The sequence below is a fragment of the Pteropus vampyrus genome, unplaced genomic scaffold, assembly GCF_000151845.1.
Source record: "Pteropus vampyrus isolate Shadow unplaced genomic scaffold, Pvam_2.0 Scaffold87, whole genome shotgun sequence".
Classification (NCBI taxonomy): Eukaryota; Metazoa; Chordata; class Mammalia; order Chiroptera; family Pteropodidae; genus Pteropus; species Pteropus vampyrus.
In genome coordinates, this window is record NW_011888868.1 from 599,996 (window position 1) to 625,969 (window position 25,974).

Genomic DNA, 25,974 nt, shown 5'->3' on the forward strand with positions numbered 1-25,974 from the left:
ACATGAAGACCCCTGAGCCACAAAATTGTAAGATAATAAATTTGTGTAGTTTCAAGCTGCTAAGTTTGGGGTAATTTGTTATGCAATAGAAAACTAATACAGAAGCCAAAAGGAGGGGGATTTCCAAGACTATGGTTTTGAAATTGATGGCTTCAAAATGTTACTTAAAATTAGATCATTTCTCTTTGGGTATTTGGCATTCATTAATTCATTCAAAATATTTATTAAATGCCTACTTTGTCTTAGAGGTATTGTGCTATGAGTAGATAAGGTAAGCAAAAGTAGGAAGGTGGGGTAGGCACTAAGGAATGGCAAGGCCAGGCCTACTCTTTAAGATAATAAGGACCTAGGCTGGGGACCAAGAGAATTAGTGGCAACCACATCAAGACTACACCAGCAATCTGTATATACAGTCTTGAGGTTCAACTCTAGGTAATCATCTAAAATAAAAGGTCTCAACTCTGTGCATTAAAAATCAGACAAGAATGGAGGAAATCCCAATTAGACACAAAACAATGTCCATGCTCTACTCTGCACCAAAGCAAAATCACCTGGGGGAGAGCCCAGGTATCTAGGAGGACTCTAATTGCAGATAGGACCAAGTATTATTGATGTCAAGCTTTTCAAATTCCTCTGAAGATCAGGATTATCATTCCAGAACCTGGGTTTGAACTCGGTTGAATATGAGCTGTTACATAGGTCTCAGATGAGGAAGGAGAACAAGTGAGGGTAGGCACCAGAAGTAGAATGCCAGCGGAGACCAGGCTTTGTGAAAAGCACTATCTGATTCAAAGTATTGAAATTAAGTGTTAAAGATCACACAGTAAGTGAACCTTGTGATTACTGGCAATCAGTTTAATATCCTTACCATACCTGACTTAAGCTAGTATTAAAATAAGTTGACTGTTTTGGAGCCCCAGACTAGATTAGCTCAAGGAAAAAAGTTCCTGTAATGTCTCGATTAGAAAATTTAAGACAATAAACCCTAGTTCACATTTTTATTATGCTCTTCCAGAGAAGGTAGACATGATGGTCAAGTTGCTTTCACACAGGTCCTATTCATTGTCATGTGAAGCTAAAACACGTTTTAGCTCCCCAGGAGGGGATACTTAGGTAATACTTAATTACAAAAGCACATACTCACATACACGTTAGAACTAAAGATAGAAAGCTGCACTTACTGCTTTTGTATTTATTGATCTTGTGATTTTGAAAATCACAGCAGAAATATCTGTTTCTGACTTACAAACCAACCAAATCATTCAACCACCTCCCACTGTACCTCCCTAATCCAAAACAGGCTTAATGGTTAAAGCAAAGGTTGGCTGTTAAATGCTCTTTTGATACATGTTGAGAGATTTTACAAAAGGATCATGAATCAAAAATATTAGTTAATATTAGAACAATGATTTTGAATAAGTGCTTTAATAAGACTTGCCCTTGCTCCTTTGATCTTGAAGGACTTAGTTTATTACTATACGATGAATGACAGAAGTACCTGGATTACGGCCCCTCCAAAGAAACCTTTTCGATAATGCTTTAGTTCTTGAGTTGCATTACAGAAGGAGCTAAGTGTTAATTTGCACTTAGAAATACACTGACCTTGCTAACTATTCTTTGGAAACATCCTTCCCCTTTTCCCTGCTTAGACTCAACTCATCCGCATTATCAATTCTGTCCCAAGGCCAAAGGACTTACACTGACTGGTAGGGATAGATGTGGATGGAGTACAGTACAGAAGAAAAAAATGCAAGCTTTGTGATTATATACAAATAACTAAAATCAAGTACTTTTAGTCTGAAAGAAGAAATCTGGCTTTTAAAAGTACTTTATACATGCTAGTTAACTTATATATAAAGTAAAAGAATAATAGCCACATGTGAAATTCGAGTGTAGAACAGGACACCGACAGGAAGGGAATAATAGAAACAACAAATGCAGTAATGCCTTATGCTTGTTTTGTGCTTATGATGTGTCAGGAATTGATTAAATGCTCTACATATATTAATTAATCTTCATAATAGTCCTGAGGCAGAATACTATCTAGTAACATAAATAGCAGTATCCTGTGCTCTCTACTATGTTCTATGCCTCTCAATGTGCCGTTTCAGAAGAAAGTAGCAAATATTTCTCTTCGGTGGCTTAAAAATAGCAAAACACCACCTTGGTATCAGGGTGTCTCAAAAATCTGAATTTCACCCCCTCATTTCACATCCCCCAAATCAAAGACAGTGTGTTCCAAGTGTGGCATATAATCGGAAGTTTTTGCGCTCTTTTCAAATTCTAGAATTAATTATATCTCTGCAAACTTACAACCGCATTTTACCGTTAGGCACCTCAAGGCCAGGTAGCCTTATATCTGCAATTCTATATTCAAAAAACATGCCACAAAACGAATGTAAGAGAAACCAATGTCCTTTTAAGAGATACTAAACTACTAGTGCTTTCACATTAAAAAACATAAATAGATGCCTAAGAAAACCATGAACCCATCATACAAGATTTCAGATTTTCGTTTTAATATTCAGAGACTGGAACAAGGTAGAGCTGGAGAGAGAAGAGAAGGGGCAAGAGAAAAGTCTGGGTTTTCAAAGAAAAGCTGTGACAGATGTTTATATGTAGGTGCACTGGGTAGTTTGCAAGTTTCTAGACAATTTTTTTTTTAACACATACTAAGAACAGTCTGTCATTAAAGCTGCACTGCAGCTCTCTTGGACATACCTTTCTCACATCTGAACTCTTTGGTTCTGTTGTCCAGGTTATAATTCTAGAAACAGCAAGCCTGGTCTCACTAGAGTTTACAAAATCTGTTGGATCCATCTGCCTGGCGAGAGACTCAATGTACTTCAGAATTGCAACTTTGACCTGAAAGATCCAATAATTATAAACATTAAGCATATTTTTTGAATCTTTGAAAAGAATTCTTCACTGGTGACCAGAGAAAAGTAAACATACTATTGAGGGACACCTCCTTTCTCTTGGATTCATGTTTCCACATCTATCAGGACAAAAACCATGAAATGACTGAGAAGTACGATTAAGAACAGGAAGAGTGGCATGCAGCTTAATACTCTTCATTTTTTGAGCACCATGCCTGCAGAAAAGGAGGTTCTGCTCCTCATGTGTGCTATAAAACACATAGGCCAGGGGCTCATGTGGGGAGCTGTGGGATTTCCAGCTCTGCCACCAACTGGTAAGGGCAAGTACCACTCTGTGGTTAGTACTGCTTTACAGACATTCTAGGTCATGCCTTGCAAGGCAACGTTTTCAGTAATTAAGCTGATATGCTGCCTTAACTTTTCCATTACTGTCTCAATTGGTTCTGACCTCACAAGAAAAGGGTTATTACTGATTGGGCCTATCCTAAAAACCCAACAAAAGTTAATGATAGAAGAATAGATGATGTACGTGAACTATCTTAAATGAATACATATCCTCTCTCATATTTAACTGTTATTAAACGTATAATTTTATAACATGTATTAAGTAATTTTCACATGTTAGGATATTTTTAATATTAATTTTTAAAAATTCTATTAAGATACCTACACCTCACCACATCAGTATTTTCTAGTTTAAATATTGTGACAGAGTAATAACACCCAAATGTTGGTAAAGATGTGGAACAACTGGAACCCTCACATATTGCTGGTAGGCATATAATACAACCATTTTAACAGTTTAAAATAAAGTTAAACATAAAGCCTACCCAATAAACCAGCAATTTCTCTATTGGGTACTGAACCAAGAAAAAAGAAAACATGTCCACCAACAGGTATACAAGTGTGCTCGCAGCAGATTTATTCTAATGGCCAAATATAAGTCATGTATAAAAAGTAAATTTCACACAAATTTGGCTTCTAAAGGTTGAACTGCAATGACAAATCGTTACCCACCTTGAGGTTCGGAGTCTGAGTTTGATCCACAATAAATCTCATCAAAATGTTAAATTGTTGATCAAATGGAAAGGAGTCCCTAGGTTTAAAAAAAAAAGTGCTTGTTTTTAAAGAAAAATTGAATACAAAAAATAATGTAAAAACCATTTAAAAGACAAAAATTCTGTTGTAGATTAATATATGTTAAAGGAAGCCTGTTCACATTTTTTAAATAGTACTTTTCATTTTATATAAATACTAATGTTATACACATTACATAAAAAATTTAGAAACAGGGAAATCTTGTTAAACCTCCCGAAACACATACCAAACCTACTTTGAGTATGCTTTTTAAAAATTAATACTAAACGATAAACTAATAAGGAAGAGATTCTTACCTGCCTTCTAGGGATCTGCTCATCTTCTTTCTCTCCAGCTATCTTTCTGAATATTGCTTACACAAAAAACACTGCAAATTCCCAAATCTTATTTTTACATCTTGAACACACTGCTTATAGCTGACCTTGCTTAAGCTAATTGCACTGTCCTCCTTGGTCCTCTACCTGGGTGACTGCTCACAATCTCTATTTGGTATAGTAACCACAAGAAGTAGTGCCTGTGGGATACTCAGTAAGGAAAATCGCCACCCAGCTACAAAACACACACAGAATCCTGGGGGCCCTAGGAGCCCCTCTCCTGCTCCATTTCTTACCTGTTACTGATTCCTTTCTTTAGTTACCTCACATCTTTGATCCAACTGAGTAACCCTGAGGGCTCTTGGTTAAAGAAAGTCAGTGCTCTCTTTCCCCTTAATTACTAGTATTAGTGTAAAATTGCATAACAGAGTCAATGTGCATAATGCAGACATACCTTCCATACTAACAGGAAAGATAATGCAATGCAAACATCTATTATAATTGAGGCTGAGCGACTGTACTGCTGTTTTTAAACTCTCTTAGACTTTTCTCAATCTACAGAAGTATAGTGAAAAGAAAAGGGCTGTACATTCAAAACTACAAAATCACAGGAAAGATGTGAAATTTAAATGAAATATAAGAAAAATATAAAGCACAGGGCACATACGAGGTACTAGTATTACCAGTATTAAAATTATTAATAAGAAGTGAATTTGACCATATAGCACATTCTTTTCTCCCATAACTATTTGCATCCAGGAAGCTATGAGGACCACCTCTGGAAGCAACGTATTCTTTATAATATGTAATTTAAGTGACTCGTACTTGCTATAAATTAAAGAAGCAAGGTCAACAAACCACACATAAAATGTTTCTCCTTTCTCCTACAAGAAGTAACTGGTGTGTTTAACCTGGAAAATGTGCCCTGCTGTTAAGTACAGCCAAAGGAAAGGAAACTGACGCAGAGTTACAGTCAGGTCTATTACCTGAGGAACAGCTCTCAGCCAACACTGAGCCCTCGATACTGACTGATCCCAGATAAACTTAAGCAGCTATACATCTCAGCTGCTGAGAAAAGGGGAATAATAAACATACTTTAGAGACTTAGATCAAATCTACTGAGAACAGGATTCTTAAAGGAAAGAGGCATCCGAGAAAATTAATAAGAGGGAATAACTGTTTTCTTTAATCACCAAATTTTAGGGATATAATCATAATATTCCCACAATCCTTAAAAGTATGAAAGGGACCTAGTCTTTCATAAATTCACCTAAATTAAGTGACCTATAGGCCAAGCCTGGCTCATAAATGTTCATAAAATAAAAAAAAAAATTCCCAAATGTATTAATTACCTTACATTTTTGATCAACCTTGAAAAGCAGTACCACTGGACCCATGTTCCAACATGGCCACAAACGCCCTCCATCCTATCGTAGAACCCCCCATTTCTACCTACTTCGCTCATTTATTATCAGCTGGATCAGCCTAGCCCTTGTAGCCAATGCTTTATAAATCCATTGCCATACTGGTATATAAGAATGTTCTCCAATTCTAGCTTATATGTGGAATCTTAAAAAAATAAATAAATAAAGCCAAACCCAAAGAAACAGAGAGAATAGTGGTTGCCGGATGTTAGGGGTAAGTGAAATAGAGAGATATTGGTCAAGGGTACAAACTTCTAGTTATAACATGAATAATTTGAAGTTCTAAAGTGCAGCACAGTGATATAGTTAACAATACTGTTCTATATACTTTAAAGGTCTTAAGAGAATAGATCATAGATGGTCTCACTATCACCACCACAAGAAAACAGTAATTATGTGAGGTAAAAGAAGTGTTAACTAACACTGTGGTAATTATCAATATATACAAGTATAAAATCATCACGTTGTATACTTCAGAGTTATACAATGGTCTATGCCAATTATATGCGAAAAGCTGAAAAAAATGGTCCACCTCCCCCCGCCAAAACACTTACCTTGTGACATCTAGAGCCTTCTGAACTTTTGCTTGTACAGATCCAAGTAAATCTGCTCCCATTTTCTTAAGTAATTGTGTGAGAAGAACAAAAAGCCAGTCTTGCAAGTCATCCTTATGAATTATTATAAAATCCACAAGAGTCTCTAAAAACATACTGAAAACCTAGACAAAAATGAAAATCAAACATTTCACATATTTAATTCATAATTTCCTCCAAAGTCTCCAAAACATTAAAAATGCCTATACTGGCTTTGCCCAGATTCTTACAACTTACATTAACACAGTTAACAACTGGTCATACTATAGAAGGCAAATGTTTTAAAGAAAATAAAGCAAAAAGTATGGGAACTTACTCTCTGATGTGAATTCCACAGCAAACCAGGCCATGCAACAAAACAAATTCCATGTTAGTCCACAGTGCATTAATAATATTTTCATGCAGTTTCTTAAAAGACTTGAAAGGGCTACAATCTGATAAAATGGTCTCCCCTCCCTCAAATGCCTTTTAAACTCAGTACAGAGAGAATGAGCTTTGCTGAAAAGTATTAGTTTAATCTAGAAGCTTTCTCTTTCCCTTTCTTTAAAAAAAAAAAAAATTTAACCATCATAATTCTATACTATTATTGTTCATTCTCTAGCATTCAACAAACGCTGTTATAGGAAGACTTCAGGTCAAGGTGGTGGAGGTAGATGCTGTGCTCCCCTTCTTCCATGACCACATCAAAATTACAACTAAGTTATAGAACAAACGCCTCTGAGAACCACCTGAAGATTAGCTTATAACTAAGGATATAAAGAATAAGCCACAGAGACTGGTAGGAAATCTTATAACTAAAGATAAAAAGAAGAAGCCACAGAGACTGGTAGGAGGGATGGAGATGCGGAACTGGCTTGTCATATACTGATGTGTGGTGGTTAAGAATCAGGAGGGATATCTTGGCTATATGTTCCTCCTGAGGAACAAGGGGTCCCAGAACCACACCAGGTAACCCAGCCCAGGGAACCATAACTGGGAAGATAAGTCCCTACAACATCTAGCTGAAAACCAGCGCAGACTGTGTCCAAGAGAGACAACAGGCCACTAGAAACAAAGGCATTGCAGGTCTTAAAGGGTCTACACACAGACCTCACTGGCTCACAAACTCACTTGTTCAGACTGCCAGAGTAGGAGCAGCAACTCGAAAAGCACCAGGGACATACAAGGAGCAAGTAAATTGATTAGCTTCAGGACAAGAGTTGAAGGGGCAGAGGTCAGGACACCTCATACAGCTCTCTCCAGTTGGAAGTGCTAGCAGTTGCCATTATTCATTTGTTAAGTCTTCCCCCATCCAGCTGGCAGGCACAGGTGAGCACCAAATCTGAACTCTCCATCAATCTGGCTAACATTGTTCACCCCACCTAAGTTACAAGCTGAGCCTGAACTTCTGTCAGTGGATTTTCCACACAAGCAGCCAAACTCGGCCCATGCTGTGGATTTCTAAAGTCTCTCAAAAATCAACAAACCCCAAAGAAGCAGCAGCTAGTCTGTGTTCCTGATACCTCTTCTTAAGTGGCCTCAAGCCTGGTACCAACGGCAGTCAGCCTCGGTTTATGCATAGCCTCTTCCAGGCACCTCCACACCCAGCACAGACAAACCTTGCAGGTCATTTTGTAGGTCTGGCCAGGTCGCCCCAGGCTAGACACAGGAATCAGCTAATATGGCCTGCAGAAGAGTCCCTCACAAGAAACCTCAGAACCAAAACACCCAGTGGCTGACTTCAGACCATATCAGAGTACCACCTAACCAGCCCCACAAATGACGTAACTAAAGGGCAGACTTGGCAGGCACCAGAACCCTGTTAAAGTGATTCATGCTCTGTGCAGTCAACCCCTGCACAACAGCTCATCCATTGCAGTCATAGCCAGTCCCCATAGCCACTCAACCTGAAAGTCAATCCCACCCACTGATGTGCCAATGGCAACTAAGGCTCAACTACAATACAAGGGCACACACAACTCACACCAGGCACACCCCTGGAGCACCATGCCCACGTGACCAGGGAGTATGTACCACTGGGACCCATAAGACACCTACTACATTAGGCTATTCTGCCAAGATTGGGAGATGTAGCAGATCTGCATAATACATAAAAACAAAAACAGGAAGGTGGCCAAAATGAGAAGACGAAGAAACATCTCCCAAATGAAAAAACAGGATAAAACTCCAGAAAGAAAACTAAATGAAATGGAGGCAAACAATCTACTAGATATAGAGTTCAAAATACTGGTCAAAAGGATGCTCAATGAATTTAAGGAAAAAAAAGATGAAATCAGTGAAAACTTACTCAAAGAGATAGAAACTGCAAAAAAGGACCAGTCAAAATTGAAGACTACAATAACTGAAATGAAGACTATATTAGATGGACTCAACAGCAGATTACATGAAACAGAGGGTTAAATCAGTGATCTGAAAGACAAGGTAGCGAAAAACATCCAATTGGAACAGCAGAAAAAACAAAAAAAAGAATAAAAAAATGTTGGATAGTTTAAAGGACTTCCGGTACAACATCAAGTGTGCCAACATTTACAGCATAGGGGTACCAGAAGGAAAAGAGAGACAGGAATTAGATTGAAAACCTATTTGAAGATGTGATGACAGAAAACTTCCCTAACCTGGTGAAGTAAGTAGACATACAAGGCCATGAGGTACAGAGATTCCCAAACAAGATGAACCCGAAGTGGCCCACACCAAGACATATATATTTAAAATGCCAAAGGTAAAAGACGAAGCGAGAATTTTAAACATAGCAAGAGAAAAGCAGTTAGTTACATACAAGGGCACTCCCAAAAGACTGTCAGCTGATTGATTTCTCATCAGAAATGTTGCAGGCTAGAAAACTGAAGTGATGAAAAGCAAGGACCTACAACCAAGATTACTTTATCCAGTAAGGCAAACATTTAGAACTAAAGGACAGAGAGTTTTCCAGACAAAAAAAAAACGAAAGGAGTTCACCACCACCAAACCAGTATTACATGAAAACTTAAAAAGATTTAAGAGAATTTTTTAAAAATCAAAGATATAAATAAGAATATATAGCGAAGAAAAAAGTTCCCACTGACAAAGGCAAAGACATAATAAAAAGAGTGGATCAACCAACAATAAAGCTAGTACAAAGGTTAAAAGCCAAAATAGGAAGATCACATGTAATTACAACAGTAAATTAAGGGATACACAGGAACACGCACACACAAAAAAGTATAAAATAATGACAAAAAAAATGTGGAGGAAGCAAGTAAAAATTGTAGAGATTTTAGAATGTATTCAAGCTTAAGCAACCATCAACTTAAAATAGATTGCTATATACACAGCTTGGTATAAAAAAAGCACATGATAATGACACCAAAAATCTTATCTAAGATATACAAGAAATAAAGAGGAAGGAATCCAAACACAACACTATAGAAAGTCATCAACATACAAGAGAAAAGAGTAGGAAATAAGGCAGGAACAGAGAATAACTACAAAAAACAACCAGAATACAACTAATAAAATGGCAATACCTACCAACAATTATTTTAAATGTAAATGGACTAAATGCTCCAAACAAAAGACATAGAGTGGCTGGATGGATAAGAAAATAAGACCCATGCATATGCTGCCTACAAAAGACCCACCTGATATCAAAACACACACACAGACTGAAAGTAAAGGGATGGAAAAAAAATTGTTCCAACATAGACTTTAAAACAAAGGCTATAACAAGAGACAAGGAAGGATGTTTCACAATGATAAAGAGATCAATCCAACAAGAGGATATAACTCCTGTAAAAATTAACACAACTGACACAGGATAATCTAAATATATAAAGAAAATCAAATATTGATGGACATAAAAGAGAGCATGACAGTATTACACAGTCACAGTAGGGGATTTTAACACCTCATTGACATCAATGTACAGATCATCCAGAGAGAAAATCAACAAAGAAACAGTGGCCTAATGACACTTCCACCACATGAACTTAATATTTTTAGGACATTTCACCCAAAAGCAGTATAATATATACATTCTTTTTAAGTGCATGTGGACCATTTCCCAGGATAGATCATGCATATTAGGCCACAAAACAAGTCTCAATAAATTTAAGAAGACTGAAATCATATCAAGCATCTTCTCCTATCACAGTAATATGAAACTGGAAATCAATTACAAGAAAACTGAAAAACACACGAACGGAGGCTAAATAATATTCTACTAAACAATTAACGGATTAACAACGATATCCAGAAAGAAATCAAAAGATACCTGAGACAAATGAAAATGAAAACACAATGACTCCAAATCGATGGGACACAGTCAAAGGAGTTTTAAGAGAGAAAGTCATACCAATACAGCTTACCTCAAAATCAAGAAAAATCTCAAGGAAACAATCTAACCCTACACCAAAAAGAACTAGGAAAAAAAAAAAAAAAGAAGGAAATAATAAAGATCTGGGAGGAAATGAACAAAATGGAGCCTAAAAAAAAAAAAAAAAAAAAACCCACGGATCAATGATACCAATAGCTGGTTCTTTGAAAAGATAAAACTGATAAACCTTTAATCAGGCTCAAAAAGAGATGGCCTAAATCAAATCAGAAGTGAAAGAGAAGTGACAACTGATATCAGAAAAATACAAAGGATTAAAAAGTACTATAATTATATGCCAACAAAATGGAAACATAAATGAAATGGATAAATTCCTAGAAACATACAATATTCCAAGACTGTATCAAGAAGAAACAGAAAATGTGAACAGACCACTAACTACTAACAAAATAGAATCAGTATTCAAAAATCTCCCAACAAAATTCCTGCATCAAATGGCTTCACAGGTGAATTTTACCAAACATTCAAAGAAGAATTAATACCTATCCTTCCCAAACTATTCCAAAAAATTGAAGAGGCAAGGATCTCAAGCTCATTTTACAAGGCCAGCATAAACCTATAACCAAAAATGATATTACAAAATAATTAATGATAATAATAATAATAATAATAATAATAATAAGGCCAATATCCCTGATGAATACATATGCAAAATCCTGAAAAAAGATAAGCCAGCCGAATTTGACAATACATTAAAAAGCTCATACAATGTGATCAATTGGGATTTATTCCTGTGATGCAAGGTTGGTTCAATATCTGCAAATTAATTAACATGATATACCCCGTAAACAAAGTGAAGGATAAAAATCATATGATCACATCAAAAGGTGCAGAAAAGGCATTTGACAAAATCCAGCACCAACTTATGATAAAAACTCTCAGTAAAGTGGGGATAGAACGAAATATCTCAACATAATAAAGACCATGTATGACAAACCCACAGCTAACATACTTAACAGGGAAAAGCTAAAAGCATTTTCCTTAAGATCAAGATCAAATCAAGGATGTCTGTCCACTCTCACCACTTTTATTCAATGCAGTATTAGAAATCCTAGCCACAGCAATCAGACAAGAAAAAGAAAGAAAGGCATCCTAAAGACTGTCTATTCAATAAATGGTGGTGGGAAAATTGGAAAGAAAGAAGTAAAACTGTCATTATTTGCAGATGATATGGTAGTACACATAGAGAACCCTAAAGTCTTCACCAAAAAACTGTTAGAACTAATAAATGAATTCAGTAAAGTAGGATACAAAATTAATATTCAGAAATTGGTTGTATTTTTATATAACCAGAACAAACTATCAGAGATATTAAAAAAAAAAAAAATCCCATTTATGATTGCATCAAAAAAGTAAAATAAAATACCTGGAAATAAATTTAATCAAGGAAGTAAAAGACCTGTACTTGGAAAATTATAAGACATTGAAGAAAGAAATTGAAGATACAATTAAATAGAAGGATATACCATGCTCATGGATAGGAATAATTGAAATTGTTAAAAGTTCCATACTATACAAATCAGTCTATAGATTCAGTATAATCAATCCTTATCAAAATGTCAATGACAATTTTCACAGAACTAGAAAGAATAAGGCTAAAATTCATATAGAACCACGAAAGACCCTGAATAGCCACAGCGATCTTGAGAAAGAAGAACAAAGTTGGAAATATCATGCTACCTGATGTCAAACTATACTATAAGGCTATGATAATCAAAACAGCATGGTACTGGCATAAAAACAGGCATATAAATCAATGGAACAGAACAGAGAGCCCAGAAATAAATCCACACCCAGATGGTCAATTAATCTATGATAAAGGAGGCACGAATATACAATGGGGTAAAGACTGTCTATTCAATAAATGGTGTTGGGAAAACTGGGCAGATACATACAAAAAAAATGAAATTAGACTACCTTCTTACACCATATATAAAAATAAACTCAAAATGAATTAAAGACTTAAAATGTAAGACCTGAAACAATAAAATTCCTAGAAGAAAACACAAGCAGTAAACTCTCTGACATTACTTTTGGTATTATTTTTTCTGACACAGCTCCTTGGGAAAGTGAAACAAAAGAAGAAATACAAAAATGGGACTACATCACACTAAAAAGGTTTTGGGTGAAAAAAGAAATGGCGTAGGTGACAGAGGCTCTGTTCATCCCTCTGGCGACCAAATCAAAGTTGTGATGGAAACAAGGAGCAGCAGCCAGGAAAAATCGCCTGGGATCTAGATGAACAAGCCATACGACTAGGGAGAAATCCAAGAAAACACCCTACAACAGCAAGAGGTAGGACAGGGCAAGGATGCAGGGCTGCCTGGTCTCCAGCAGCTGAGTGAGACGGAGGCTGCGGCAGCGGCAGCTGCAGACGTCTCTTAAAGGGGCCATGTCCGTGAGCACACTTTCGTGATGATGGACCTGCTCACTCTGGGCACCAGTGCTGATTCGGCTGCGCACAGGGGGCACCAGGGATTTACAGAGAGATGTTGTCAGGGTGAGGGCCGAGGCAAGACTCGCTCTGTACAGAAATGCCTGCGGTATCCACTGTTGCTTGTTAAGCCCTCCCCACCTCCAGTGTGCGGACACAGCGCCGCCATAGCTGTGACGTCATCAAACTGGATAACAGAGGTCACTCTGCCCAGAGGATTCCCTGAAACCTCGCCTCCCTCAACTCGCGGCCCCACCCAAGCCACATCCAGGTGTATCCTCAAAGAGTGAGGTGCTCCTTGTTGAGTAGTGCCTAAACTCTGGAGGCAGCTTGCCTTGGTTTCTGGTGTGCCTTTTGAGGCAACTATAAGCACAGCATCTGTGGATTGCTTGCTGAATCTTAACAGACAGCCCCGGAGGAGTAGAGGCTTGGGCTAAATTTAGCCCGCAGCAGAACACCTCCCAGGACTGTGCCACTGGACATCTACTCCACAAAGCCACACTAATAAGACCGGGAGACTTAGAAGCTTTGCTTAATACAAAGACAGCCAGCCAAAATGGGAAGACAAAGAAGCAGAAACCATATGAGAGAAGAGAACAGAGATGCAGATATAATGGAGTCAAGTAATCTAACACTGGTTTAAAGATGCTCAACGAACTTTTGGGAAGTGTAGATAAATTCAGTGAGAACTTCATAAAAAACATAAAAATGGAATGGAAATTATAACAGAGAACCAGTCTGAAATGAAGAACACATTATCTGAGATGAGAAATATATTAAATGGAATAAACAAAGGAATAAACAAAGTGAATAAAGAAAAGGATCACATGTCCTATCGAGAGGATGGGAAAGCCAAGGACATGCAATCAGAACAGCGAGAGATAAGATGCCAAGACTATAAAAATAATTTAAGGAGCATATGGAACACTATTAAGAGTCCAAATATCTGTCTGATCGGCGTAACTGAAGAAAATCAAGATGTTGAACAGCTATTTGAAGAAATAATGATGGAAAATTTCCCTCACCTGGTGAAGGAAATGGACAGAAAACCCCAGGAAGCTCACAGAATTCCAAAAACCAGGAATCCAAAGAGGCCCACACCAAGACACATCACAATTAAAATGCCAATGGTTAACTACAAAGAAAGAATATTAAAAGCAGCAAGAGAAAAAAAGATAGTTACTTATATAAGGGAACATCCATAAGACTGGCAGCTGATTTCTCAAAAGAAACTGCAGGACAGAAGGACTTGGCACAAAATAGTCAACGTGATAAAGACCCAGGATCTACAACCAAAAATAATTTATCCAGCAAAGCTATCATTTAGAGTTGATAAAGAGCTTCCCAGACAAAAATAAACTAAAGGAATTTATCGCCACCAAACCAGTATTACAGAAAATGTTGGAAGGACTTCTTTACGAAGAAAAAAATACAAAAGACTCACTTTAGAGTAAAAGACACACACAGACTAAAAGGAAGGAGATGAAAAAAGATATTGCTTTGATGGACCTAGAAGGTACTTAAGTCAGGCAGAGAAAGATAAACACTATATGATTTCACTTATATGCGGAATCTGAGGAATAAGAAAAACAAACAAATCAAAAACAGACTCACAAATATAGTGGATAATTTGTTAGTGGACAGAGGGGATGGGGATTTGGGGGGCTGGGAGAATGGGGTGAAGGGTTAAAGAAGTACAAATTAGTAGCTGATGGATGGTCACAGGGATAGGGAGCACAGCAGAGGGAATGTAGTTAGCATTAATACGTTGGCTAGGTGGAGGGTCAGAGGAGGGAGGGAGAAATTGGGGGAATCATTTTACGAACTATATAGACGTCTAACCAAGGTATTGTATACTTGAAACTAATTAAATTAAAAAGAACTCATTTGAACTGCAAAAAAAAAAAAAAAAAGTTTTTGCACACCAAAGGAAACCATCAACAAAACGAGAAGATAACCTATTAAATGGGAGAAGATACTCACCAATGATTACTCCAATAAGGAGTTAATACACAATATATATAAGGAACTCATACAACTTAACAGCAAAAAATAGACGATCTGATTAAAAAACAGGAAGAGGATCTGAACAGACATTTCTCCAGAAGAGGACATACAGATGGCCAAAAGACATATAAAAACATGTTCAACTTCACTAATTATCAGGAAAACACATCGCATCTGTCAGATGATCATCACCAACAAATCAACAAACAAGTGTTGGCAAGGATGTGGAGAAAAGGAAGCCCTCGTGCACTGCTGGAAAGATTGCAGAATGGTATAGCCACTATGGAAAACAGTTTGGAGGTTCCTCAAAAAATTAAAAATAGAAGTACCTTATGACCCAGTAATTCCACTTCCAGGTATTTACACAAAGAAATCCGAAACACTAATTCAAAAAGATATATGCATCCCTATGTTTCACTGCAGCATTATTTACAATAGCCAAGATATGGAAGCAACCTGTCATTCAATAGACGACTGGTAAAGAAAATACGGTACATATATACAATAGACATTACTCAGCCATAAAAAAGAACAAAATCTTGCCATTTGCGACAACATGGATAGACCTAGAAAGTATTATGCGAGTAAAATAAATCAGACAGAAAAAGAGAAATGCTATATGATTTTACTTATATGTGAAATCTACAAAACAAATAAAACAGAAACAAACTCATAGATACAAAGAACAAAGTAATGGTTGCCAGATGGGAAGGGTTGGGGGGGTTGGGTGAAAAAGGGGAAGGGATTAAGATGTACAAATATCCACTGATAAAAACAGTCACAGGAATGTCAAGTACAGCACAGGGAATATACTCAAAAATATTGTTAATAACTATGTATGGCATCAGGTGGGTACCAGACTTATTGGGGTAATTACTTTCACATCTTAAGCTAATATACTGTATGTCAAGTGTAAGAAAAAAATTTTCTGATACATAAAGATTACAATGTGACACTTATTCAAAAAAAATTATTATAGGATGAGGGAGGAAACTTGTGTATATGTTTCTTTTCATTTTAGTCGTCTATTTTAAAGTATGCCAATTCAGATACTGTAAAGCAATATCTTTATAAAGAGATATTACAAAAGCCATGAAAATCTTTTATAAACGATTATGGCTTAGAATAAAAGGCGCTAACAGCTCACGTAATTGTCATGCTGCTGTGTACTCATTACTGCTGTCTAGGAAGAGAGAGTCACAGTGGACTATCCCTGAACTGATTTCAGAGAGCTAAGTAGCACTGTGCCCCCTACTTGGTTAATGAGTCTTGCTCTTCTGGGACAACCCAGCCATCATATACTGTCACAGCACAGCAACTATTAACCACCATGGGTCTCCCATGAGACAGCTCAAAAAAAAAAGTCAATGAGCCCCAGCTGTGGGAATCCTAGCTTAGCTCAAAGACAGCTAATAAAGAATAACTAAACTGAGACCTCCAAACTCACTGTACAAGAGCCTTCTGATGGAAACAAATTTCCTTCTTTATCCTCACATTCTGGTTCTGAATCAGCAATCTAGAGGTGACAGGTAACAGAAATTTCATCAATGTCCAAAACCATCTAATATCCTTTAAATCTTACTGTTTTTAACACTATCTTAGAGCAAAAACTTGATAATTATATCTTTGGTATCTGTGTGGTTCTCGTACCTGGAATGTTTCTTCCATCACCTACTTAAGACTGCTAACCTTTCGGCTTTCAATTCATATGTCACTTTCTTGGGGAAACCTCCCCTATCTACTCCACTGAAAACTCAGTTCAGTCTGTGATGATGTATGTGACTAATGGTTAAAGTTCAGCTCCCCCAAGTCTGGAAGCACTCAGGCAGGGACTGTTTCTGTACTACTCACTCCTGTGTCACCAGCATTTAGTCTAACATCTAACATAACAGGTAGTTAATAAACAGTAAAAGAAAAAAAAAGGTGGCATCCATCTTTCTTGGATCTTAGTAATATTGTTAATGTTAACCTTACTGTGAGGGTCATGTCAGGAATTTTAAGACATGCTTTAAGACCAATTATTGAGGAGAAGTGCTTCTAAAATAAGGAGAGAACCCTTGCATTCATTCTCCTATGTTCCCATGAGCATCTCAAAAAGCAGGTGCCATATGTTGCGTTCTGTATCCCTAGCCCACAGTGGGTACTCAGTAAATGTTGAATGACTGGGCAGATGAATATTTGATACTTCAAAGACAATTCCTATGAAGAAGAAAAGCTATGAAAAGAAGGGACATCACAAACATGGGCTGGACCTTCTGGCCATCACAGGTTTCATTCTTCCAGTGAAAGTTAGAACAGATCATTTTTACTAGGAAAACTGTAATATAAGATAGTTAAACCTTGCATATCAAACATTTAAGATTTGCTTATAGTGATTAAGGTTTAATCAATTTCTACACTTTAGTTTCTGTCCTTTATTCACCCTTTAACTTTCTTGATATCATCAATTCCCCATTTTCTTTCTCTACAAGCATCTCTCTAAAGGTTTCCTCCCAAACAGTGGTATGTATTTAAAATCTAGACTCCAAGTAAACTCTTATAAAGAGCCTCTCCCGGCACCACTCCTAGAAAAGGCCCTGTCCCTCACTCATGGGTGTTTTCCTGTAGCAGGGATGTCCTTGCCAGAAAGGTGGTTCTCAGGCTCAGTGCTCTCTGGGCACCCAGGAGATGTAGGCACCAGCTAAGTGGCCACTATCCAAAAAGTTCTTGAGAACAGCAAAATTCTATTTGGAGAAATAAGTTAAACTGGTTTTCCAATAAATCTACTACATAAATGCTTCCATTTTTGTTTCTTATCCTATACAGAAAAATTCTACCTGGGATTTTAAAAAACTAGTATATACTTGATTATTTTCTCACGACTATAACTTTTTTTTATAAGGGACAATATTATAATCCAATGTTCCATTCTAGCATGTAGCTCACTGTTTGGCTAATAGGAACCACCAAAAAAAATCTGCTGAATGAAAGACTACATCTGATTCTCTCCGTGATAACTCTTACTTGAAATGTACTTTATTTATAACTTGAATTTTGTGGCCATATGAAGTTTCCAAGAATTCTATTTTTAAAAGATGTGACAAACTATTGCTGAAATTAGTGTTAAATCTATGAGGTCTAAACTGCACTATAGGGAATTCTAATTCTCTCTCATTCTTCAGTAGGATATTACACAGCTCACACAGACATGCAGAGAAGCCTGTAATTGTAACGTGGTTCCCAGACTTACCTTGCTGTGAGGGTCAGCAAACATTCGTGTGAAGATCTCACACAATCTTTTCAATTCTACTCGACTAAAGGAAATAAAATAGAAATAAAAGAAGTTAAAATTTAATAAGTCAACACTTAATTACAACTTTGCTTTTAAATATCCTTTTATTTCAGTAATAAACTTCATTTAAATTTTATATAAAAGTTTTTTTTACAGTTAATTGTATTTTTTAACTCAAGATGAAATTAAAACGGAACATAAAACCGTCATAGTTTTGTTCTCATTTTAAAATGAGGAAACAATCTCAGAGAGTGATTGCCTAAGTTCACACATGTGCAAGTGGCCAAGCCATGAGCTAAATCCTGTTCATTTTATTCCAGGTCTATTTTCCACCTGCCAAAGATGAAAGGCAACAGGACAAACTAAGAAAAGCATGTGTTTTGGGGTCAGACAGACCTGGATTTTAATCTCAGTTCTGCTATAGACAAAGAGTACTCTGATATCTTTATATCCATAACAGTCACACAGGGTTAAGAGCTACCTGGCTGCTGAGAGGATTAAAGAAGATAACATGCCCTACCTAAAACTGTGCCCATGACAAGGCAAACACTCATTTCATTTTAGGGCCCCTTTACCTTTTCTGATTTTCAACTGTATTATTTAGTCCTATTGTTACTTCAAGGCTTGATTAGAAGTACCATCTCTTATCCAAATCATGCCTGAGTAATCCCCCCTCATACACGAGATAATTGGTTCAATGATCCTTTAACATTACTAACAATGTAATCCAGTTTAGACCAATGCTAACCCATAGATTTCTAGAGATTATTCAATGGATACTTGGTGAACACTAAGAATCAAGAAATTGTGACCACTAGAATTAAACATTCTTGAAGCAATAATCACAACAAATCATCCTCATTTGTTTCTTGACAGATCACTAGAGGTCAGAGGCTACCTGCATTTCAGAAAGCATACTGACAAAACTTATGATATCTTGATGAACAACAGAATGGAATGGGCGGGGATTAGTTAGCAGTAAGGAATATAGCAGGGTAGAGACAGACTGACTTGACGGCCACACTTGTAGCATAGCAATTCATTTGTCGGTGCTCACTTGGCTTGTAGAACCTAGCTAGGACCATAAATTTATCCACTGTCATAACTTATCTTTAAAAAATTATCTAAAGAATATAATATACTGTATTTCATAGATTCTAAGTTGCCTACTTTTTCACATTTTAACATCTCTGTAATTGTGAGATTCATCTTATAATCGATGACATATTAGTAATGTCAGATTTAATAAGCAGCATTTCTTCTTAGAGGTATATAAAATATGGTGTGTCAATGGTGCCTTATATTTGATGAAATACGGTATAAACACACTTTTTTGGTATGTGAATACATGCCCCATGTTAGAAAATTTATGAAATACAGAAACAAAGAAAAAAGCAAAAATAATTCTAGAGATAATACTGTTACTATTTTGGAGTACTCCTATTTTAGTATCTCTTTACTACGCATATTTATAGGTTATATATATGCATATAAAATGTATATTTTTAAAATTTTAGACTGAGACTGCTAACATCTTATCTACAACCCTAAAGTATAATAAACCGAAGCAACCTGCAGAGTTTTATTTTTGACCTAAATGGTAACCTGTACCAAGATTTCTCAAATACCTATCAGACCAATGTGGATTGTAAGGAAACCACGTTTTTATAAACCTAACAAATTATAGAGTATTTGCCAAATATTTCAAGTCTCTGAAAGGCAAAGACTAGGTCTTAGTCATCTTACCACCTTTAGTCTTGGAACTTTGTAAGGTCTCCATAAATAACAAGAAATCCACTTAAGCCCCTGATAGTATAATATGGGATTCAAATTTAGCTCACAACTTTTGCCCCTCGTCCTCACCTCAGTGTTCTTTGGCTCTTCAGTAAGTTCTGCAGACCTAGAAGCCCTTCCTTCCTTTCTGACCAGTTTGAACTAGCACAGTGGTTGAGAACTTCTGCTACATCCTCGGTCTGCCGCAGATAATGGGGAATGCCACCATTCCTGGAACCATACGAGCGTTCAGAGCAAACACTCGAAGCATCACTGTTGGCATCATCGTCAGAATACATCCCATACGGCTCGTATCTCCTTCTCACAGGCTTCTTCTGCCAGGTCCAATTAGGGATGGGGGTGATTGAGGAAGAAATGGAAAGATGAAATGACCATGAGTTATACCAAACAAAGCCAACAACAACAAAGAGTTAAATGTAAAAAGATACACATACATATGCGGAGGCATCACACTTGCCCCGTGCTTACAGATTAGGGAATAAAAACAGAAAAGCGGACTTCTGATAAATACTATAAATAATAAGCAGAGCAACCTGTCCAGAGAGAAAAGAATATATATAGTCTCTAGCAGTGTGTGTGTGGACTTTTCAGTAAGACAGATTTGGGTTGTGATCCTGCTGCCACCACCAACTGGCTAAGACTTCAGAAAGCCTCCTGATCTTTCTGCTTCAGTTTCTCCATCTTTGAGATGATAATAATTATTTTTCTCACAGCCTTGTTGTGAAGATTAAATGGAATTATATGTTAAATAACCTGGCTCAGCACCTGCAAGTATGTGTACCCACAGCCCCTTCCCAATCAAAAGTCGTATATCTTGAACAATGTCTATGGGTAAATTTGTCTGAATAGTCACAATTCCTTAAGAAAGTCTCAAACTGAAATGTCAGTGGCAGAGTATCCTATGTAAAAGGATTCTTATATTACCTGAGCCATTTTTATTAAGGATTTTTAAGTTTTACAACACAAATCGGCTTCATTCATTTATTTTACCCTAAATATAAATAACTGTAAGTTAAACCCATAAATAACAAAGCAACAGCTATATAAAATTGATAAAATTTATAAAGTACAATTTAAGAGAAAAACAAACAGTTACTGGCTTAAACTGTACAAATATAATTTTCTAATATGACTTGTACCTATATCCCAATATGCTCAGAACAGTTCTATCTTATGACTACTGTCCCAGCATAATTATTAATAATGCCCCCTTTCACTCCCAAAAGTATCTTTGTAGGATGATAAGTTATATGATCTTCTTACTTACACACAGATTCCTAAAATAAGAAAAATGTTGAACATATGCATTCATGAAATAATAATGGTATAAGAGTAGACACAAACTGGGTTAATAGATAAAATGAAACACTACTAGAAGACACAGAGCCTGACATCCAACATAAATACTAAAACAAATGTGAGAAGTGACCGACTCCATCACTAGTAAAAGCTTCACTAGATTCAACAAAATCATAGTTCAGACTAGAATTTCTATACTATACTACATTTTTTTGTTGTTGTTGCTTTCACTAGTTCCTAAAGGAAATATACTCACAAGAGAAAAAATAAAGTTGTAAAACAAAAGTTAAAGCACTGGTACCTTGCTCCTGGAGTCTCCTAACAGCTGTAGGCAGGAAAATATTGAAGGATGGGGAAAAAGCATAGAGAATTATGTCAGAAGCATATGTGGGGACTGTTCTTGCAACAAAAGTGTACAGCAAAACATATCTTAGCAAACCAAAAACATAGGTTAGCAAGCAATTCATATCAAGCGAACAATAATAAAGAATGCTTTCTCAATGGCATTTCCTAACGCTCCTATGGCTCTTATAAAACTTTCCAGTACTTGCTATAATTCTTTGCTAAAATTCTCCCCATACCACTGAGGGACAGCTCTAAAGTCACTATTAATTCTGTTGCCTATCACTATGATACATTCTGTCTGCCGCTGAGGATTCTATTCTGTGAGGCAAGGATTGTGTACCATTCCTGCGCTTTCTCTTCTGAAGCAGGTCAATTGGAGAAACCAAGCAGTTTGGATAAAAGTAATAAGGGCAGCATGAATGGGAGCTAGAGCTCAGAGAAAAGCCCAAGTCCAGTAAAGCCAAAGCTCAGAATCTCAAGTGGTATTCTCCCTCCTAGAACTTTGTGCACAGTCCCTCATGAAGTTCTTGAAAGAATGGAGGAACTCCACCACCTCCCCTCCCCCGCGCCTTAACTGGAAGTCTCATTTAACTAAGGATTTTGCATATCAATTATTTCCCATCCCTTGACATCCACTTCCTAGGGTCTCTAAATAAATAAGAGACAAATTCTAAATGTTGCAACTTGGAAGGAAAAACAGCTTCCCAGAATTGTGTTCCAGCTCATGACTCTTAAGTTAAAGCCATGGTTAGAGCAATTATCCTCAAGTCCAGTACCTGGCAGAAAAAAAGCCCTCCTACATGAAAGGGCGACAAAAAGAGCTGGCCAAGCAGCCTTCACTTACAGGGAAAGCATTATGAGAGTGGTAAACAACTTGCTCATAGCCGCTTGTTAAAGAAATCTGACTGAGCAAGAATAAATGAGGGAGAGACAGGAAAAGATGAAAGTCAGAATCACTATAGCCACAGACTATAAAATTTTGATCAGACAAAACACGACTGAATTTAAAACTTCAAGGTCTGAAAGCAGGATATTATAATACTTGTTTCCTTAGAAGAGAATAAATCTTCAAACAGCACAAGCGAAGCCAGAGATTGGACAGTTCTAAAGAATACCTATTTTAAATGCTAGGCACATGAATTAGAATATGCAAGAGACTGTTACTACTAGCTGTATCTTTAAAAAGCAATCTGACCACAAGCAGATTCTACTGAGAAATTTTTTGTTATAACCATAAATCCAAGGATGTCTATTCACTATATATATATTTTTGGATATTACATTGTAATGATGCAAAAACATACTCCACCAGTACTTCATATCCTCAAAGAATCCATGTTAAAATTTGGGAAGTTTCCTTAAATAACGACTTAAGAACTCATTTAAAAAAAATCATATGGAACGACTAATGAGGTCATGGAATAAATGCAAGATTTTCAAACTACAAATTCTATTACCTGCTATTATAATGATATGTTTAGGTTATGCCATCAAAGCTCATAAAGCAACAGAAGCAATAGAATGAGAAAAAGGAGATGCTGGAAAAAAAGAAAGACACCCAATGACATCAGAGAAAACCAATGTCATCAAAACTTCCTTGATACTGAGGAGCACAGAAGAAATACTTGATGCTAATATTTTTTGTGAGGCTAATTTTCACTTACGTACAGAGACAAAAATTTAAGAAAAAAGTAATAATAATATAAATTTACTCAATATTTATACAACTTTAAAGAGTCTCAAAGATGATTAGTAATCCAATTTGGAGGCAATTTTCTATTAAAACAGAATATAATCCAGATGAGTTATTCAAAGAGATTACACCACACGGGGACTCTTACCAAAGCATCAGCAACAGCAGCTTCAAGATCTGTGCTTGTGCTCAAAACTCGCATGGTGTTCACAGAACCAGGGATTCTTCCTGCCTGGCCAAGCCCAAAACGGTCTATTTAAAAAACAAAAGCCAAGAAAATATGTCACTTTGATTCACATTTTCCCAACTCTTTGCAAGGATTCCTGCCTCTTCCCACTTACAGAAAAGAGGCACTGAAAATTCTCTAGACAATTTTAACTACACTTGACTTTTAGTTTTAACTACACTTGTTTACCAGTGTCAGAGGTTACGCTGTTCACATTTAATACTATCAGGCCACAAAGCATCCTGGCAATTGAAATGGTTCTTTAATGATGTTTATTTTTGAAAAGTGCTGAGACATGGGAGAGAGGGGAACTTATTACTGAAGGGAGCTGGACTCTGAGATGAGTATTTTAATCTATTTAGCATTCCCTCTAGAGGCAAGTGGCCCTCAGATTTGGTCAAACTAATTAGAAAGCTTCAGGGTTTGACAAATGAGGTCTAACGCAATGTGCAATAAAAAGTTAAAATTTGAAACAAATGTACTAAATTGATCTCTGCAAATTTTCATTGGTGTCACTGTTTAACTATTATTAATTATGGTCAATTAATTTTAGGTACTTATTCATCATGATGCACGTGTCACCAAAGGTTATTTTAAAATTATTAAAATTCTTTAACAATCACTACAAAGAGTATCTTTGAGGCAAAACATTAACAATTCAGATAACACTGTATACATTTTTCCTGAGTCCCTCAAAGGATTTTTAAATGATAGTGTTTATAAATGTACACAAAATGGATAGATTCCAAAGAATTTAAAACAAATGTTAACAGTTCAAACCACTATTCTAAGCTTTTGAATGATTATAGACAATAAAAACTAACTTTTTAAAGTCCCTTTAAGTCAGTTGACCAGCTGACCAGCCTCTCTTAAGAAGTGCTGGGATTTAAACTATAGTAGAAGAAAGCTGGTGTAAATTATACTTAAAAAGTGTTTTACACTGTGTACTGGTAAAAGTTTCTTATTTAAAATGCTAAGGTATAAAAAAAAAAAACTTAAAAAATGTCAAGATAAAAAAATGCTTTCTCTTTATTTATAAATAAGACACTGGACAAGGAAAATCTCTGTATTAGCCTCATTCTAGTAATGAAGCATTTAGAATAAAAGGAATGCTAATACATGTGTTACATGAATTGATCTTTCCTATAAAATATGTATAATTTTTGATATATAACAAGGCATCCCATATGAAACTGGTGAACTTTAAAAGTGAAGTGCTATTTGGCTGTTTTTAAATGTCAATTTTAAAACCTTAAATCTTCCATCACCACGGAAAGGGAAAAAAATTTAAACACTGCTAATCAAAAAAGTTATACAGTCATGACTTTTTATAAAAAAACAAAAATTGTATGTTATACCATCCCCTTTTTTAATGCACTTGCTGTTCGTACTGAATGTCACCTTAGCCATTGTTTAAAAGGCAATTTAATGTGCCATATAAACTAAAAAGAGACCACTATATATATCTATGTAGATATAGGTTATCATTTGAAATATGAAACAAGTGTAAATTTGAGTTTTACTGTGCACATAGTTTTATAAATGATCTTTGTTCATATTTTTTTCCATTAAAAAAGGGTAGATAGTAAGAGATTTATGAGTAACAGAATGAAAATAATTCAGCTATAAGCCATTTAAAAATTACCCAGCATAAACTAAAATAAAACGGAGTCTAAAAAAAAAATTAAAAAAAAAAAAAAATAGATCTCATGCCAGCAATTCTTGTTCCAGGGATAATACTGAGTTTTTCAAACACAAAATTAAAACTGTAAGAACAATGCAATTATTCTGCACTTCCCAGATGCATACAGTTTTTTCATACACAGTAACTAAAGGTCATTCTATATATCACAGATAATTTGAAAGTCAAATCTTAAGGGGAAATGTTTGTCTGGATCTAAGCAAAATTATAAGCCTTTTGTTTTCACCAGACTAAAACTTGTTCTACATTCTCACTGTTCTGATACTATTATGTAGTTCTATTTTCCAAGAGAGAGATCTATCTGTGCCTTCAAGTCTGGCCCGTAATCTTCAGGGAAATGTACTCATCAGAGCATGTATAATAAAATGCATAGCTGGCTTCGTTTAGAGGAAGAACAGAAAAAATATCTAACTTGGTGAATTGGTCACAGTTGTCACCTGTGATTTAACAGACTGTACATTACTCAATTGAGACAACTGTACTCATTCGGGACTGTTAGCATATCAAAATGCTTACTTTTTTCCCC

At 36.2% G+C, this 25,974-nt stretch overlaps 1 protein-coding gene across 7 annotated transcripts in view; it reads right to left on the reverse strand.

The window, feature by feature from the left end:
- Positions 1-25,974, reverse strand: part of CLASP1 (cytoplasmic linker associated protein 1) — a 246,389-nt gene that overhangs the window by 49,648 nt on the left and 170,767 nt on the right. For 6 of the 7 annotated variants that reach the window (XM_011363638.2, XM_011363639.2, XM_023532668.1 and 3 more), the window contains 8 exons: positions 23,669-23,772; positions 21,784-21,807; positions 20,253-20,497; positions 18,348-18,411; positions 12,696-12,698; positions 6,270-6,433; positions 3,897-3,975; positions 2,722-2,865 (listed from right to left, as the gene is read on the reverse strand). In XM_011363638.2, coding sequence (XP_011361940.1) covers positions 2,722-2,865; positions 3,897-3,975; positions 6,270-6,433; positions 12,696-12,698; positions 18,348-18,411; positions 20,253-20,497; positions 21,784-21,807; positions 23,669-23,772 — 827 coding nt within the window. The remainder of the gene's footprint in view (positions 1-2,721; positions 2,866-3,896; positions 3,976-6,269; positions 6,434-12,695; positions 12,699-18,347; positions 18,412-20,252; positions 20,498-21,783; positions 21,808-23,668; positions 23,773-25,974) is intronic. The other variant, XM_011363642.2, reaches the window with a different exon arrangement.